This window comes from Ovis canadensis, chromosome 12 (assembly GCF_042477335.2).
Source record: "Ovis canadensis isolate MfBH-ARS-UI-01 breed Bighorn chromosome 12, ARS-UI_OviCan_v2, whole genome shotgun sequence".
NCBI lineage: Eukaryota > Metazoa > Chordata > Mammalia > Artiodactyla > Bovidae > Ovis > Ovis canadensis.
This window is the reverse complement of record NC_091256.1, coordinates 67,127,856-67,141,482: the sequence shown is the minus strand read 5'-3', so window position 1 is coordinate 67,141,482 and position 13,627 is coordinate 67,127,856. Positions and strand designations below refer to the sequence as shown.

Sequence of the window (13,627 nt, the reverse complement as noted above, 5' to 3'; positions counted from 1 at the left end):
CCTTCTCCAGGGGATCTTCCCGACCCAGGGATCAAACCCAGGTCTCCCACATTACAGGTAGATTCTTTACCATTTGAGCCACCAGGGAAGATATTCCTCTAGTTGCAGTCTATTCCTGGGTTTCCTTCCCCATCACACATATTCTACGACCAACTGAGGACAGAGACCTTTCACTCAGCTCTCTGTTCTTTCCTCCAGGACTTTCAAAACTTTCCACCCTCATGGAGGGAATGTTGTCCAGACTGCATCTGGGGGAGGCGGGGCTGCTGCACACCTGGGTGGTTGCCAGAGTTCAATACCATCAGCTCCACCTGTCCAGGCTCAGCCCTGACGTTTGGGATATGAATGGACATGTGCACAACGCTGTGAGCATTCTCAGCTCACCAGAACACTCTCCACTGGCCCCTTGCCCTCTGCCCTTAGTACAATTCCTAAATTCAAAGTCATGGGACTATAAAACTGAAAAGAAGAATGCCTTTATCACCACTTGCAGTCTCTGCCAGAGGTTCAAAGGCATGTTTTGAAATACCTGTGACATTTTCATTCAGGAAGGGCTATGTATGCAACTATCTATTAATAACTCCCTCTGGAGGCTATTTGTTCCATTTACATTTTTGACTCTAGTATGTGCCAAGCACACCAGGTGGCCACAATATAAAGGCATTTGGAGGGGCTCACAGCCTGGCTGTGGGAACAGACAAGACAAGAGACCATTCTAGTACAGCTGGTCACTGCTTTCTAAGAGGGAAGTTTCAAAGCTCATGTCCAGTCAGGTAGGGGGCAGGGGTCCCCTGAAGCTGTCACCCAGAAGAGAGCTAGCTGCAGAGGAGGAAACAGGAAAAAGAGGGTACTCTTTGCATCACCTAAAGCCTGAAGGCTTAGCCTGGCGAGGACCACCGTCAGTGTGGGAGGCAAGGACTGGGTTGTCCCGATTCCAGGGCTAACTCCAGCTCCCACAATTGTGTAATGTACGTGCCAGACTTAATCTCTGAGCAGAATTAATGCCAGTCAGTATCTATATCAGAGGGATGAGAGGATTAAATGAGATAATGCATACAAACCGTTTAGCGCAGAGCCTGGCTTATTGTAAGTGCTCAGTAAATGTTCCTTATTATTGAGGACAGAAGGAAGATCATGAGAGACTTGTGCTCTAGAAGTCAAAGGAAAAGAGACGTTCAAGAAGAAAGCCAGAGTCCATGGAACCAAATGGTGCAGACAGGTCAAAGGAGATAGGAACTGAAAATAATGGACATTTTCTGTTCCTGTTGGTGTAATAAGTTCCCTCATTTCACCACAGACTGCACTGCTTACAGTGCTATTAATACTCCTTGAACTAAGGGCTCCCAATTTATAGGATGTGACAAGTGAACTTCTTAAGAACCTATCCTTCCTCGCATCAAGCCCCGCTGCCCACCACTAAGCCACCCTAGGGTGACAGCGCCCCTGGTGGCCAGATCAGGAGAGAGTTCGCGTCAATGTGATTTTTCACCTTACAACAGCGCTTCTCTGGCTGGTGGGTCTCTGGGGTCGCACGGAGTCGGACACTACTGAAGCAACTTAGCAGCAGCAGTGCATCTCTTAGAACATCAATCCAGCTATGTCGTTGATCCTCAGATGAAATGTGCTAAAGATTCACGGGGTTTCATGGGACAATCACGATGTCACACTCATTTGCTAGATAAGGGATTTTCACAAACGTAATTGCTGTTACAAACATTTCTGTGAAGCCTTCCAGACTTTACATCACTGCCTAGGAAAGCTTCCCTAACCACTCAAGTCTTCCCCATCACAAGATCAGACTACACTCTTCCCACGTCCCCAGCTCTCCATTCCATTTTCACCTATATTAGAGTTAGTCTTTATGAGGCCAGAATTGTAACTTACTCAGCATGTATCTCCAATACCTAGCATGAAGGCTTAGTGCACACTAGACGCTACATAAATGCACTGATTAAGGGAAAAAAGAAGAAGAATCCCTTGTGGTTTTTTTTTTTTTTTTTACAAGTGCAGATCCCAACTTCCTCTTTGCCCTTCTGCTGGATTTATTATATCTTGGACCAGACCAGACAACCTGCTCTTCTAACAAGCACACTAGGTAGATGACAGTGGTCTCTGAACCATACCTTGAGAAATATTATCTAGATATTCAGAAACCAAAATCATCCTATAGTCGAACAAGTTTTCAAAGTGCTACATACCAAGTCTTTCCCCCTCTTTCTTGAAGTCTGCAAGAATCATATTAAAAGTTCTAATGGGTACTGGAATAAAGAAATGGGTGTGACTCTGCTGAACTCAGAGTTTTCTCAAGCTTATTTGACCATGAAACCTTATCTTTTAGCACATCTGGAGGAGCAAGGCTTCCAAGGAACACCATTTGGGAAATGCTCCTCTGGGGGTGTGCACAGCCCCATGCTTCATCTGCTGGTCTTCTACTGCTAACACCTCAATTCATAACATTTCCAAGGAAACCTTTTGTGAAATGTAGACAGATTCTCCTTTTCTTTTCTTTTACTTAACCTTTCTTTCTCGCTCTGCCCTTTCTCTTTCTTCCATCTGTGAGCAAGCCATAATAACCTATTAGCGCCTATCCATAGTAAATATACCTTAGTGTTGGCTAGAGATAGACCTTTATAAAAGAACCCGCCTGCCAGTGCAGAAGACGAGATGCAAGTTTGATCCTGGCTCAGGAAGATCCTCTGGACAAGGAAACAGCAACCCGCTCCAGCATTCTTGCCTGGAGAATCCCATGAACAGAGGAGCCTGACACACTACAGTTCATGGGGTTGCAAATAGTCAGACACAACTGAAGCAACTTGGCACACATTTATCATTAAAAAAAAAAAATCCCAAAACTTTGAGTGAAATTATGGAAACTGAAGATGCAAGGCCTCTATCCTACCAGAGTGCTTTCTACCTCATAAAGGCACTTCCATTACCTCATGTGACTTTTGCAGCAACTGACGTTGTGAGTAAATTCCCATTTTATAAAAGATGAAAGTGAGACCCAGACAAAGTGAGCAACTTGCCCAAACCTGGATTGCAAACCAAAACCCTCAGACTCCTGCCATAGGGCCCCTGGGGCACACAGGGCCATGCGATCCAGTCCGCTGATCTGGGCTCCGAAGAGACTTAACTAGCAACAGCACCTCCTATAGGTCAAAAACTCCAATAACAACTCCAATAAAGGGCTCTGCCCACAAGTCTTTAGACATTCTGTAATGTCTCCACGGGGTCACCAAGAGTCGGACACGACTGAGCAACTTCACTACACTTCAATGTCTCCTTCAGGTGGTCCACCATGCAGTGTGAGCTCTGAGAGTTCTGTCTTTTTTTTTTTTTTTTTTTTGTCATCCAAGTGCCTGACTTAAGCTTGGATTGCAGAAGCACCCACTTCAAAGACCACTATGCAGGATAAACACACTGCAAACACACACAACTAGATGAAGACCTGCACTGCCTCCCCACACTGTGGCGCCTTTGTTTTAGAGATCCCGGGTGATTTCAGTAATTGACTATTTGGGCCACTTGATTTTTTTTTCTTTTCCTGCACTTTAAATTCACCAGGAAAGACTGATCCCTCAAAATCCTAGGCCCCCACCATGGACCCCAATAAAAGCAGAACCCTAAGCTCACTCTCTCTTGAGCTGTTTTCTCTCTCCCACAACCTCACCACGCAGCCCCAGGTAGGTAGTGTAATTGCCAGGCCTTGTAAGAAATAAACCTTTATTTTTTTCAAAGTTTCCTAATAGTTATTGCTAAAGGGTGTCTTAAGATAAGAATCAGAAAAGCCAGTCCAACTAAAACATTGGTTATTGATAGGTTGAGACCAGCACAGAACACAGAGCCAGCCTCATTGGCCTCCTTATCCTTCTCTCATCAAACCTAATTTTCTTCACTTGCCAAAATAAGTAATTGTTTCATTCCTTTTTTTTTTTCCTTTTTAAATTGCAATACTACAATACCTTTGTTTTCTACTTCGGTCATTAAAAGTGCACTGCAATCTGTGTTATAGAATGAACAGGCTTTTCTGGGCTAACCTGAGAACCTAACTCCTTTGTACACCAATGGAATCAGATCTCAACCCATTTCCCATTTCCTCCGTAGAAACTAACACAAGGCCTATTGGGAAGTGGATTCAGCTGCGCTTTAGGAACTGCCTAAAACCCCTTCCAGGGGCGCCCCCCATCCCCTTGCCGGACCACCAGCCCAGTAGACCAGGTTGGGGGAGACAGTCCCCAGCTCACCAGGCAATCCCTTCAAAAGGGTTCCAGGGGCTTCTAACATGCAACTGGGGCTGAGAACAGCGGCTGAGATGAAAAAGCGGGTGGCAGTGGATTACAGTTTCTCAGTTACCTGTTTTGCGCGGCAACACTGCCTGTGCAACCACCAAGCGATGCCGGATGGCGAGTCGTACCCCACAGGCTGACTCTCCAGATGAATTTACCCGGGAAGGAAGAAACGTGGGACCCGCAGAACTTCCCTCGCTGTAGGAGAGGAAAGGAGCTTTGAGGCTAGAGGTTCCCGGTAGGACCACACTGCCATCTGCTGGCCTGGCCGGGAACAGCGCGCCCCTGAGCCGGGCCGCGGGCTCCAAACGTATTGATTGATCTGCACTCTTTATTGACAGAAACCTCCCGATCCTCTCCGCTGCCCCGGTGAAGGGCTTAAGGGTATGACTCGGAAATATTTTTAGCGGAAGACTTTCTCCTGTAAATGGCTACTTTTCGCTGAGAGCATTTCATTATTTATACTTGCTTTTCCACTCCCACGCTGTAGCCCCTCCCGGGACACTCCAACCCGACCACAGCCTCCCTTTCCTCATACAACACACCTGGTCTTTTCCTTCAGGGCATCCCTTTGATCATAATACCTTGGGTCATTTTTTTTTTTTTTTCTTCTTTCTTTCTCCCTAGCTCCTTCAGCGTTTTCTGGCTTTAGTGATCCTTGAATCCCCGAGAATTCCAAGTTAAAAAGCAGTGTTTTTTTTGTTTTTTTGTTTGTTTTTTGAGTCACACGGCTTGTGGAATCAACCAAGGATTGAACCCAGGTCCTCAGCAATGAAGCGCAGAGCCCTAACCACTGGACCGCCAGGGAATTCCCCAAAGCAGAACTCTGGACATCATGTGACCAGCGTCAATGTTGGGACCCTCTTCCCAGAAGCAGCTACTGGCAAGAACAACCAGTTTTAAACTCTGCCATGAATGGAGCCCTCCGCTCATTTACCACCCATCCCCCTCAAGTCCTGTTAACCCTTCCTTCTATTAACATTACTGATCTGTGCTCTGCTGTTTCCCACCATTTCCGCCTCAGGCCAAGGAAGTCAGTGCCTGCCTGCTTAGTCGCTTCAGTCGTGTCCGACTCTTTGCGACTCCATGGACTATAACCCACCAGGCTCCTCTGTCCGCGGGGATTCTCCAGGCAAGAACAGTGGAGTGGGTTGCCATGTCCCTTTCCAGGGGATCTTCTCAACCCAGGGATCGGACCTGCATCTCTTTTATCTCCTGAATTGCAGGTGGATTCTTTACCACTGAGCCCCCCAGGAAGCCCTTCAGTACAGTTCAGTCGCTCAGTCATGTCCGACTCTTTGCAACCCCATGAATCGCAGCACGCCAGGCCTCCCTGTCCATCACCAACTCCCGGAGTTCACTCAAGCCCATACCCATTGCCTATTGCAACAACCTTTCACTGTCTGTGAATCTCTGCTTCCTTCCATGCCTCCTTCTATTCTCTATGCTGTCACCAGACCGGTGTTCCCAAAATATGTGTCTCACTTCAAGTGTCAGTCCAAGGTTTAAACACCCTCAGCGTTCTCCACTGCCCCTCCCAAACTTTTTCATCTTAGCTGTGGTTCTCAGCCCCAGTTGTATGTCAGAAGCCCCTGAAGCTTTAGAAAGCACAGCTGCACAGGACTCAGCTGAGACCCATAGAAGCAGCATCTCTGGGGGTGAAGTAGGGTCTGGTTACGTGACAGCTCCAGCTGATTCTGATGATCAGTGACAGCTGGGACTATGATGCCAGCTGAGACCACCGTGCTCACATGGCTGAGATGAGTTCCTGCCTGTCTCTCCAGCATGGCTCCCCACCAAGAAACCATCTTCCTCCCTGAAACACACCACACTCCATCCATTCTCATTTTTGCCATCAGGTAACCTCATCCCAAGGTGCCCTGCCTGCCCCCAGCCTTTCGCCTGTCCCTGGCGAATCCAGATTTGTTCTTCCAGACATGATGCTGATACCACAGCCGCAACACTTTCTGGGGCACCCCGCTCTGCTCACAGCTCTCTCCCCATCGCAGTGCCCACTGGGCGCCCCCACAGCTGTCTCCACCGCACTGCGGGCAGGGGCTGTGTTCTGCTTATCACTCAGGGCTTGGCTAGCACTTCCCATGGAACAGGAAACCACTCAGGAGACTTTATCAACTGTTTGTGATACTCTGTCCTCACTTTTACCCTAGTGCCTGGCTATGCCACATGTCCCTTCTATGACAGCTTTTGTTTCTTGCTGTTCTTCAGTCGCTCAATCGTGTCCAACTCTTTGTGACCCCGTGGACTGCAGCATGCCAGGCTCCCTGTCCTGCACTCTCTCTCCCTGAGTTTGCTCAAAATCATGTCCCCTGAGTCGATGATGCCATCCAACCATTCATCCTCTGTCACCCCCTTCTCCTGCTTTCCATTTTGCACAGCATCAGGGTCTTTTCCAATGAGTCAGTTCTTCGCATCAAGTGGCCAGAGTATTACAGTTTCAGCTTCAGCATCGGTCCTTCCAATGAATATTCAGGGTTGGTTTCCTTTACGATTATTTTATTTGGTTTGTCCTAACCAGTAGGAATTGTCCCTGAAGCTTCAAAATGCTGATGGCTCATAATCTCACTCTAAGAAAAGTTTCTGACCCTTGGAAATGCAGGTCTACCCAGAAATCTATTCTGGGGCCTATATTCAGCTGCCAGAGCAGGAGCTCCCGGAGTTGGTTACGTTAAAATGAGGTTAGGCACAGAAGTTTAGGTCTGGAATGTCCTCCTCCTTCAGGCAAACATCCTTTAAAAATGAGCTCCCTGCCCCTACCCCCACCAACTTCCTTCTCTGCCCCAGTGGAATCCTTGAGGAGTCAATTGAGGTTTTCTCTGTCCTGTCCTTTCAGGGCAGCAAGAACCCTACAGGTGAAAGAATGCAAAAAACCTCTCCAGTTTCCCACAAGTTCTCTGGCTACCATGTCAGACGCCTCCTGAGCAAACAGCCCATCAGCGAGTGGCCCCCTTCGCCAGAGCTACTAAGACAGCAGTCACCTGTGCATCAGCAGCCCCAGCCCAGACCTGCAGAGTCGGAAGGGCTGGGGCACAGCAGTCCTCTTCCCTAGGCACATCTGAGAAGCCTGATTCAATTTGGGAAGACCGCCCACCAGGCACTCCACCCCCAACTCTGAATCATCCTGGGGTTTGATCCACTTTGCAAAGGTGGCTTTCCTTTTCTAAAAAGGCTGTGCCCACTGGGGTGCTCACAGGGCTCCTGCGTCAGCAAAGTGGAGACTTTACCTGCATACAGGAGATGAGAGGCCTCAGGACTGAGAGGCTGCACAAAAGGACCTGTAAAACTGACAAGGAAATTAGCTCCTGCTCTGGCCCTAAGGAAGCTGGATCAAGACTAAAGACATCTAGACGGTTTCTACAAATATCTGCTCCTCAGAGAGGCTTACGGAGTCCCTCAGGACTGCCACCAATCTCCACCTCCATCTCTTGATCCTACTATAATTTTCTCTCATGGCACTTATCACTTCTGGAAATTGTATGGATATCTGTTGTCTATTAATTATCAGCCTCCACCGATAGAATATCAGCACAAGGACAGGAATCTTGGGCTTGGCTCACTTCTAGAGCAGTAGGACTTAGAGTAGACCAGCATGTAACAGGGCTTAATCAGTATTTGCTGAATGAATGAAGGCATGAATGAATGAAGGCATGAATGCATGATAGCACACACACTCCAGCAGGGCAAGAACTGGCTCACCCAGCTCTGTGAGCTCACCTCACACTACCTGGTGAGCAGGCAGAGCCTCAAAGTCTCCTTGAATCAATGAACAAGGTGCAAGCTTGTTTTTAAACTACCAGCCCCAACACCTACACAGTACTTCATCCAGACTGCCCTTTATCAGACTGAGCAGTTGCCAGGGCATTGCTCAGTGCGTGTATAAAAGGAGCCAAGGGGATGCTGAACATTTTAAAGGTTGACAAACACTATTCCAAAAGTATGGCTTGGCATTTGGCCAGAGGTTAAAACCTGGAGAACCCGAGGTAATAAAGGACTCCCAATCCTGAAGGAGGATTGCAGCCTGTAGAGCATCTGTCTTCTTCCTCGCTCACTCACTTCTCCTGGTTCCAAATACCATTATTTACCATCACAACAGTAAGAGGTCATGGCCAACCAAATTCCACTATAACGCTCATATTGTACCTTTGCTTGCACTTAGGTTAAATTTAGAATTCAAGTGCACTTACATGGGAAAAATAACACACAGCAGATTTTTTTAAATCAGTGGTTTATTTTATTTTATTTTTTCTTGAATAGGAATTTGACTTTTTTCAATTGTTACTGACTTTGCTACAGAAAAACCTTCCAGAGAGATAGGAAAATAAGACAAAAGGATCTGACCTTGCCAAGTGTCCATTCAGACAATAAGCATCTGGTACTGAGCACTTTCAGAAAACCCAGGGGTCCAACAGAATAGGCGGTAGGGGAGAGGAAGGCAGGCGGAGGACTTGATGTTATGAAGGAGCGACAAAGAAGAGTCTTTGGGAGGACCCAGTTACCAAGAGAGTCAAACTATTCAAGGTTGAAATAAGTGAGAATTTATTCACAACATATGTGGATCTACAAAAGTGATTATGCAGATGGATGGTAGGGGGCACCTCAAAATAGCAGTAATGTGGAAGCTGGGGTTTCCAGCATGCCGGATACCAGTCAGAACTTAGCAAAATTCAACTCTCTGTCTCTTCTAGTTCCCTTGAATAACATCAGCAATTTTTTAAAAGGGGGAAGATTTATGCCTTTTTCCCCCCAAATCCAGTGGTAATGGAAGGTAAGTTTCAGGCTACTATCAGCCCCTTGTCATCAAAGAGAAACCCCTCTTTGGTGCTTCTTTTTAGACAGTAGATTGTATTAGTAGAACTATGTGTATATACATATATATATATACACACACACCAATTTTGAGATTTCCAATTAGTGAAATACTAGATGATTCTTCACTTTTTTTTCCCCTAACCCCATATATTTGTTACTGAAGATAGAACAGAAAACCTTGCAGCTTCAGTGCTGTCTCTCCCATACACACCATGCAGCTACTTTTGTATGGATTTTCAGGCCCCCAATATACGTGGGCAAAAGGTAGGTGACAGGGAAGTAAGCTGCATGACTCAGAGCTTGGTGACATGCTTTGTCCTGCAGGTTATCCAGCCTTATCTCAGAAGCCAGGGGCTATGAGCATTCTTCAAACTTCCATTAGCCAGTCACCACTACCCACCCCACCCCACGCTTACACGGATGGCCCCAACCCTGGGCTGATCTCCTCTTGTGCCGTATGTAGACAAATGGGCCGTCAGAACGTTCTCGAATTTTCTCCCAGCATTCGCTTCTTTCTGCCCAGGACATGCTCCCCGCTGTAGCCGTGAGGTCGGATCTTCAACTCCACAAAAGGAATGGAGAATTCATGTCCCTTCCACGGCTCCCAGTTCACCCCCTATGTCAAATAAATAAATAAGCCAAGAAATAAACAAGGCAACATCAAGAAGAGGCGCTTGGGAGAGTGGAGTGGGTTACGGCACCAAAGAGTGCTTCTCTACGGGGAAACCACGCCCTCTCTGCTTTGTTCTTTAGTCACTCAGTCGGGTCCAAGGCTTTCACAACCCCATGGACTGCAGTCCACCAGGCTCCTCTCTCCACAGGATTTCCCAGGCAAGGATACTGGAGTGGGTTGCCATCTCCTTCTCCAGAGGATCTTCCCAACCCAGGGATCGAACCCAAGCCTCCTGCATGGGCAAGTGGGTTCTTTACCACTGTGCCACCTGTGAAGCCCGTGCCTCTCTGCACAAGGGACAGAAAAGGAGACTGGGATACTTATAAAGAAGTGAGAGAGGAATCTAGGAGTGTGTGCCCTCTGCTGGGCAGCTGAGGTTAGACAGGCTGAGGACTGGGAAGCCCCCTGGGGTTGGAGGATGGGGGTGTAAGCCCAGGAGGCGGGTGAAGCCAGAGCAGCTGCAAAGACAACACGGGGTCAACCTGGCCAGCAGTGATTAAATTCAGTGATATGCTTCATTCTTTTCCTTTACAAAAAATTAAAGACAAAAATAAACATATTAATTGGCCAATTGTGTAAAATCATTTTCAATTTACAGTGTACAGATATTAGCTCTAGGGTAACGAATAGCCTGCTGAAAACTAAATTTCATGTTATGACTTTTGACTGGTGAGCACAATAATATTTAATTCACTTAATAACCTTGCAACCTGGCCAATAAAGAGCCCAAGTGACCGATTTTATGTATTTTAATTTGTGAGGTAAATAATAAACAAGAAGCTAAATGCTGTACAGACTGTGAAAAGCACATTAACCAGATGAATGTCTTTTATTAGCAAATATGGGGATGGTTTAGGGCACGCTGGCTGCTCATTTCAAATATCTGATCTCTGATCACAGCTTCCCTGAGTCAGTCCACATGCAGCCTCCAGGATTCATGGGCCCACCCTCCTTGGCCCCCCTAAGTGCAAACTTCTCCTTCCCTTTGAGAAATCACATAAAGATGAGGAGTCCCTACTGCGTGGTTAGGACCAACGGAATCAGAATGTACCTGGACTTTAGATGTATTAATATTTACAGTCATATTGGTATAAGGTGAGTTCTGGGGAGAGGTGGCTTCCTGAAGGCTAGGATCAAGATCCAGGGTAGGAAATTAGAAACCCAAGGAGGGGAAATTTCATAAAGTGGGATGGATCAATGATGAGTAGGAACAAAGATGCAATTTTCAAGAAGCTGTGAGGGAGCAAGCAGGAGATGCCTAGTTGCTGGCGAGGAGTCAAGATGATGTTCTCGGGGCATGAGAGTCTGAGAAATCACTGGTAGGAAAGTTTTCGAGCAAGGGAGGGGTGAGGAGCCTGTGTTCACACTCCTGAAGTGGAGAAACTGGTTTAGCACAACGCTCTGAGCAGGCTTTGGGTGGCTCTAGGATGAAGTGGTGGAGAAGGCGATGGCACCCCACTCCAATACTCTTGCCTGGAAAATCCCATGGACGGAGGAGCCTGTTAGGCTGCAGTCCATGGGGTCGCTAAAAGTCAAACATGACTGAGCGACTTCACTTTGACTTTTCACTTTCACACATTGGAGAAGGAAATGGCAAGCCACTCCAGTGTTCTTGCCTGGAGAACACCAGGGACGGGGGAGCCTGGTGGGCTGCCGTCTATGGAGTCGCACAGAGTCGGACATGACTGAAGCGACTTAGCAGCAGCAGCAGGATGAAGTGGATCCAAGGGTGTGTGTGCGTGCTAAGCCACTTCAGTCGTTTCCAACTCTAAGTGACCCTATGGGTCTTACCTAAAGCAGAAAACTGTGTTCCCCATGATCAAAGGACAGAGAAAAATAGCTCTGGTTTAACTGGAAGAAGGACTTCCCTGGTGACTCAGATGGTAAAGAATCCACCTTGCAATGCAGGAGATCCAGGTTTGACTCCTGGGTCAGGAAGATCCCCTGGAGAAGGGTATGGCTACCCACTCCAGTACTGTTGCATGGAGGATTCCATGGACAGAGGAACCTGGGATTGCAAAGAGTCAGACACAACCGAGTGACTAACACTTAAAATTTACACTTTTAACTGGAAGAACAACTGGATCGAATTCTGATGTGTCTGTTACAGATAAAATGTTTGTGTCCCCTCCCAACCCCCCAAAATGTATACACTGAAGCCCTAACCACCAATGTGATGGTATTCGCAAGCGGAGCCTTCGGGAGGTAACTAGGGTTAGATGACGTCACCCGTGGTAGGATCAGTGCTCTTCCGAGAAGAGGACAGACCAGAGCTCACTCGCGAGCTCGCTCTCTGCCTCTACTGTGTGAGGACGCAGTGAAAAGGCGGCCATCCACAAGCCAGAAAGGCCTCCCACCAGAAACTGAATCTGCTGGGAACGTGGACTTTGCATCCCCCAGAACCATGAGAAATGAACTCCTGCTGTTAAAGCCACCCAGTCTCTATTATTTTCTTACAGCAGTTCAAGCTGACGAAGAGTGTCCACATGTGAATTTGTAAAGCAGGATGATGTGTGACGCATACCATCTCTGTTAAGCAGTGGGCAGCCTGAGTCCTGCCCTACACCGAAGCACTGGTGGGAATGCAGAGAGTGGGGGGCTGCAGCAGATGGGCAGAGAGGATGTAGGCCCCAAGGCCACGGAGCCTGGAGAAGGAGCCCTACTGCTCTGTCTGTTGGCCTCTGAAGGAGAGGGGCAGAACACCCGCTGGAGGGTGTCACTCTGGGAACAGAATACGGGTGGAGCTAGTGGTGAAGAACCTGCCTGCCAATGCAGGAGATGAAAGAGATGCAGGTTTGATCCCTGGGTCGGGAAGATCCCCTGGAGAAGGAAATAGCAACCCACTCCAGTATTCTTGCCTGGAGAATTTCATGGACAGAGGAGCCTGGTGGGCTGCAATCCCCGGGGGCCGCAAAGCATCAGACACAACTGAGTGACTAACACTTTCACTGGGACAAAAAAGATGTTCGCCTGTCACCTACCTCACTATGCTTGGTCTCCCCGTATCTGCCGTTGGGGTTGGCCAAGTGGCAGTTCTTGTACCACCAGCCGCCGTGATGCGTCAGGGCACAGTTGCTGAGGGCGATGTCGTTGTCTCGGTCAAAGGTTGTAAACTTCCATCCGTTGTGGTAAGTGAGTGCGTCCCCTGCGGGCAAGCAGAGGTGACAGAGGTGGGTGGGATCCTCCTCTGGCCTGAAAGAGGACCCGGCAAGAAAACCTCCAGGCACAAAAATGCCAGGGGTGCAGTCGGTTATGCCACAAGGAGTCACGCTTTTCTCAAAATCGCCAAGATGAGCACACAATACAAATGAACAGGTTCTCTTTCCTCGCTTGCCACCCAAACTTCAGGCCTGTTTTTCCAGCAGCTTGAATAGCATTTCCACTTAGAGGCTTCACAGTAAAATATCCAAACATCCAAAACCGAACTCCTCGACATTCCTCATAGTACCAGACCGAACTCGCACAACTGACCCCTGTCCCCTGCCTCTGTCCCTGCTTCAGTATCCCCGCAGTGGCCCAGACTGGGCACTCCTGAGCCACCTTTGACAATCCTGTTCCCCCCCTCCCCCGCCAATGATCCAGCCCTTCCTTCTGCAGATCACTCCAATACACCCCTGTCCCCCACGGCTGCCACCCTGGGGTCTTCTCACCTCTCCAGACCTGTGTCAACACAACAGGCCTCCCAGTTCTTCCAAAGCTTAAGAAGTATCCTTTTCCATCATCTCAGATCTACTTCCTCCCACCAGGAGTGAATTACTCCTCCTGGCTTTGCAGGCTTGTACCTTGGCTATGCCTTCTGTACAACCTCATAGCCTGCTGTCCCCAAAGGCACTGAATGTGT

The 13,627-nt window shown here is 48.0% G+C and overlaps 1 protein-coding gene across 1 annotated transcript in view; it reads right to left on the bottom strand.

The window, feature by feature from the left end:
* Positions 1–8,529: 8,529 nt before the first annotated feature.
* TNN (tenascin N) overlaps positions 8,530–13,627 on the bottom strand; it is a 59,711-nt gene continuing 54,613 nt past the window's right edge. Inside the window, exons 17-18 of the mRNA XM_069546121.1 lie at positions 12,768–12,931; positions 8,530–9,729 (exon numbers count right to left, since the gene is read on the bottom strand). Coding sequence (XP_069402222.1) covers positions 9,589–9,729; positions 12,768–12,931 — 305 coding nt within the window. The 3' untranslated portion in view covers positions 8,530–9,588. The remainder of the gene's footprint in view (positions 9,730–12,767; positions 12,932–13,627) is intronic.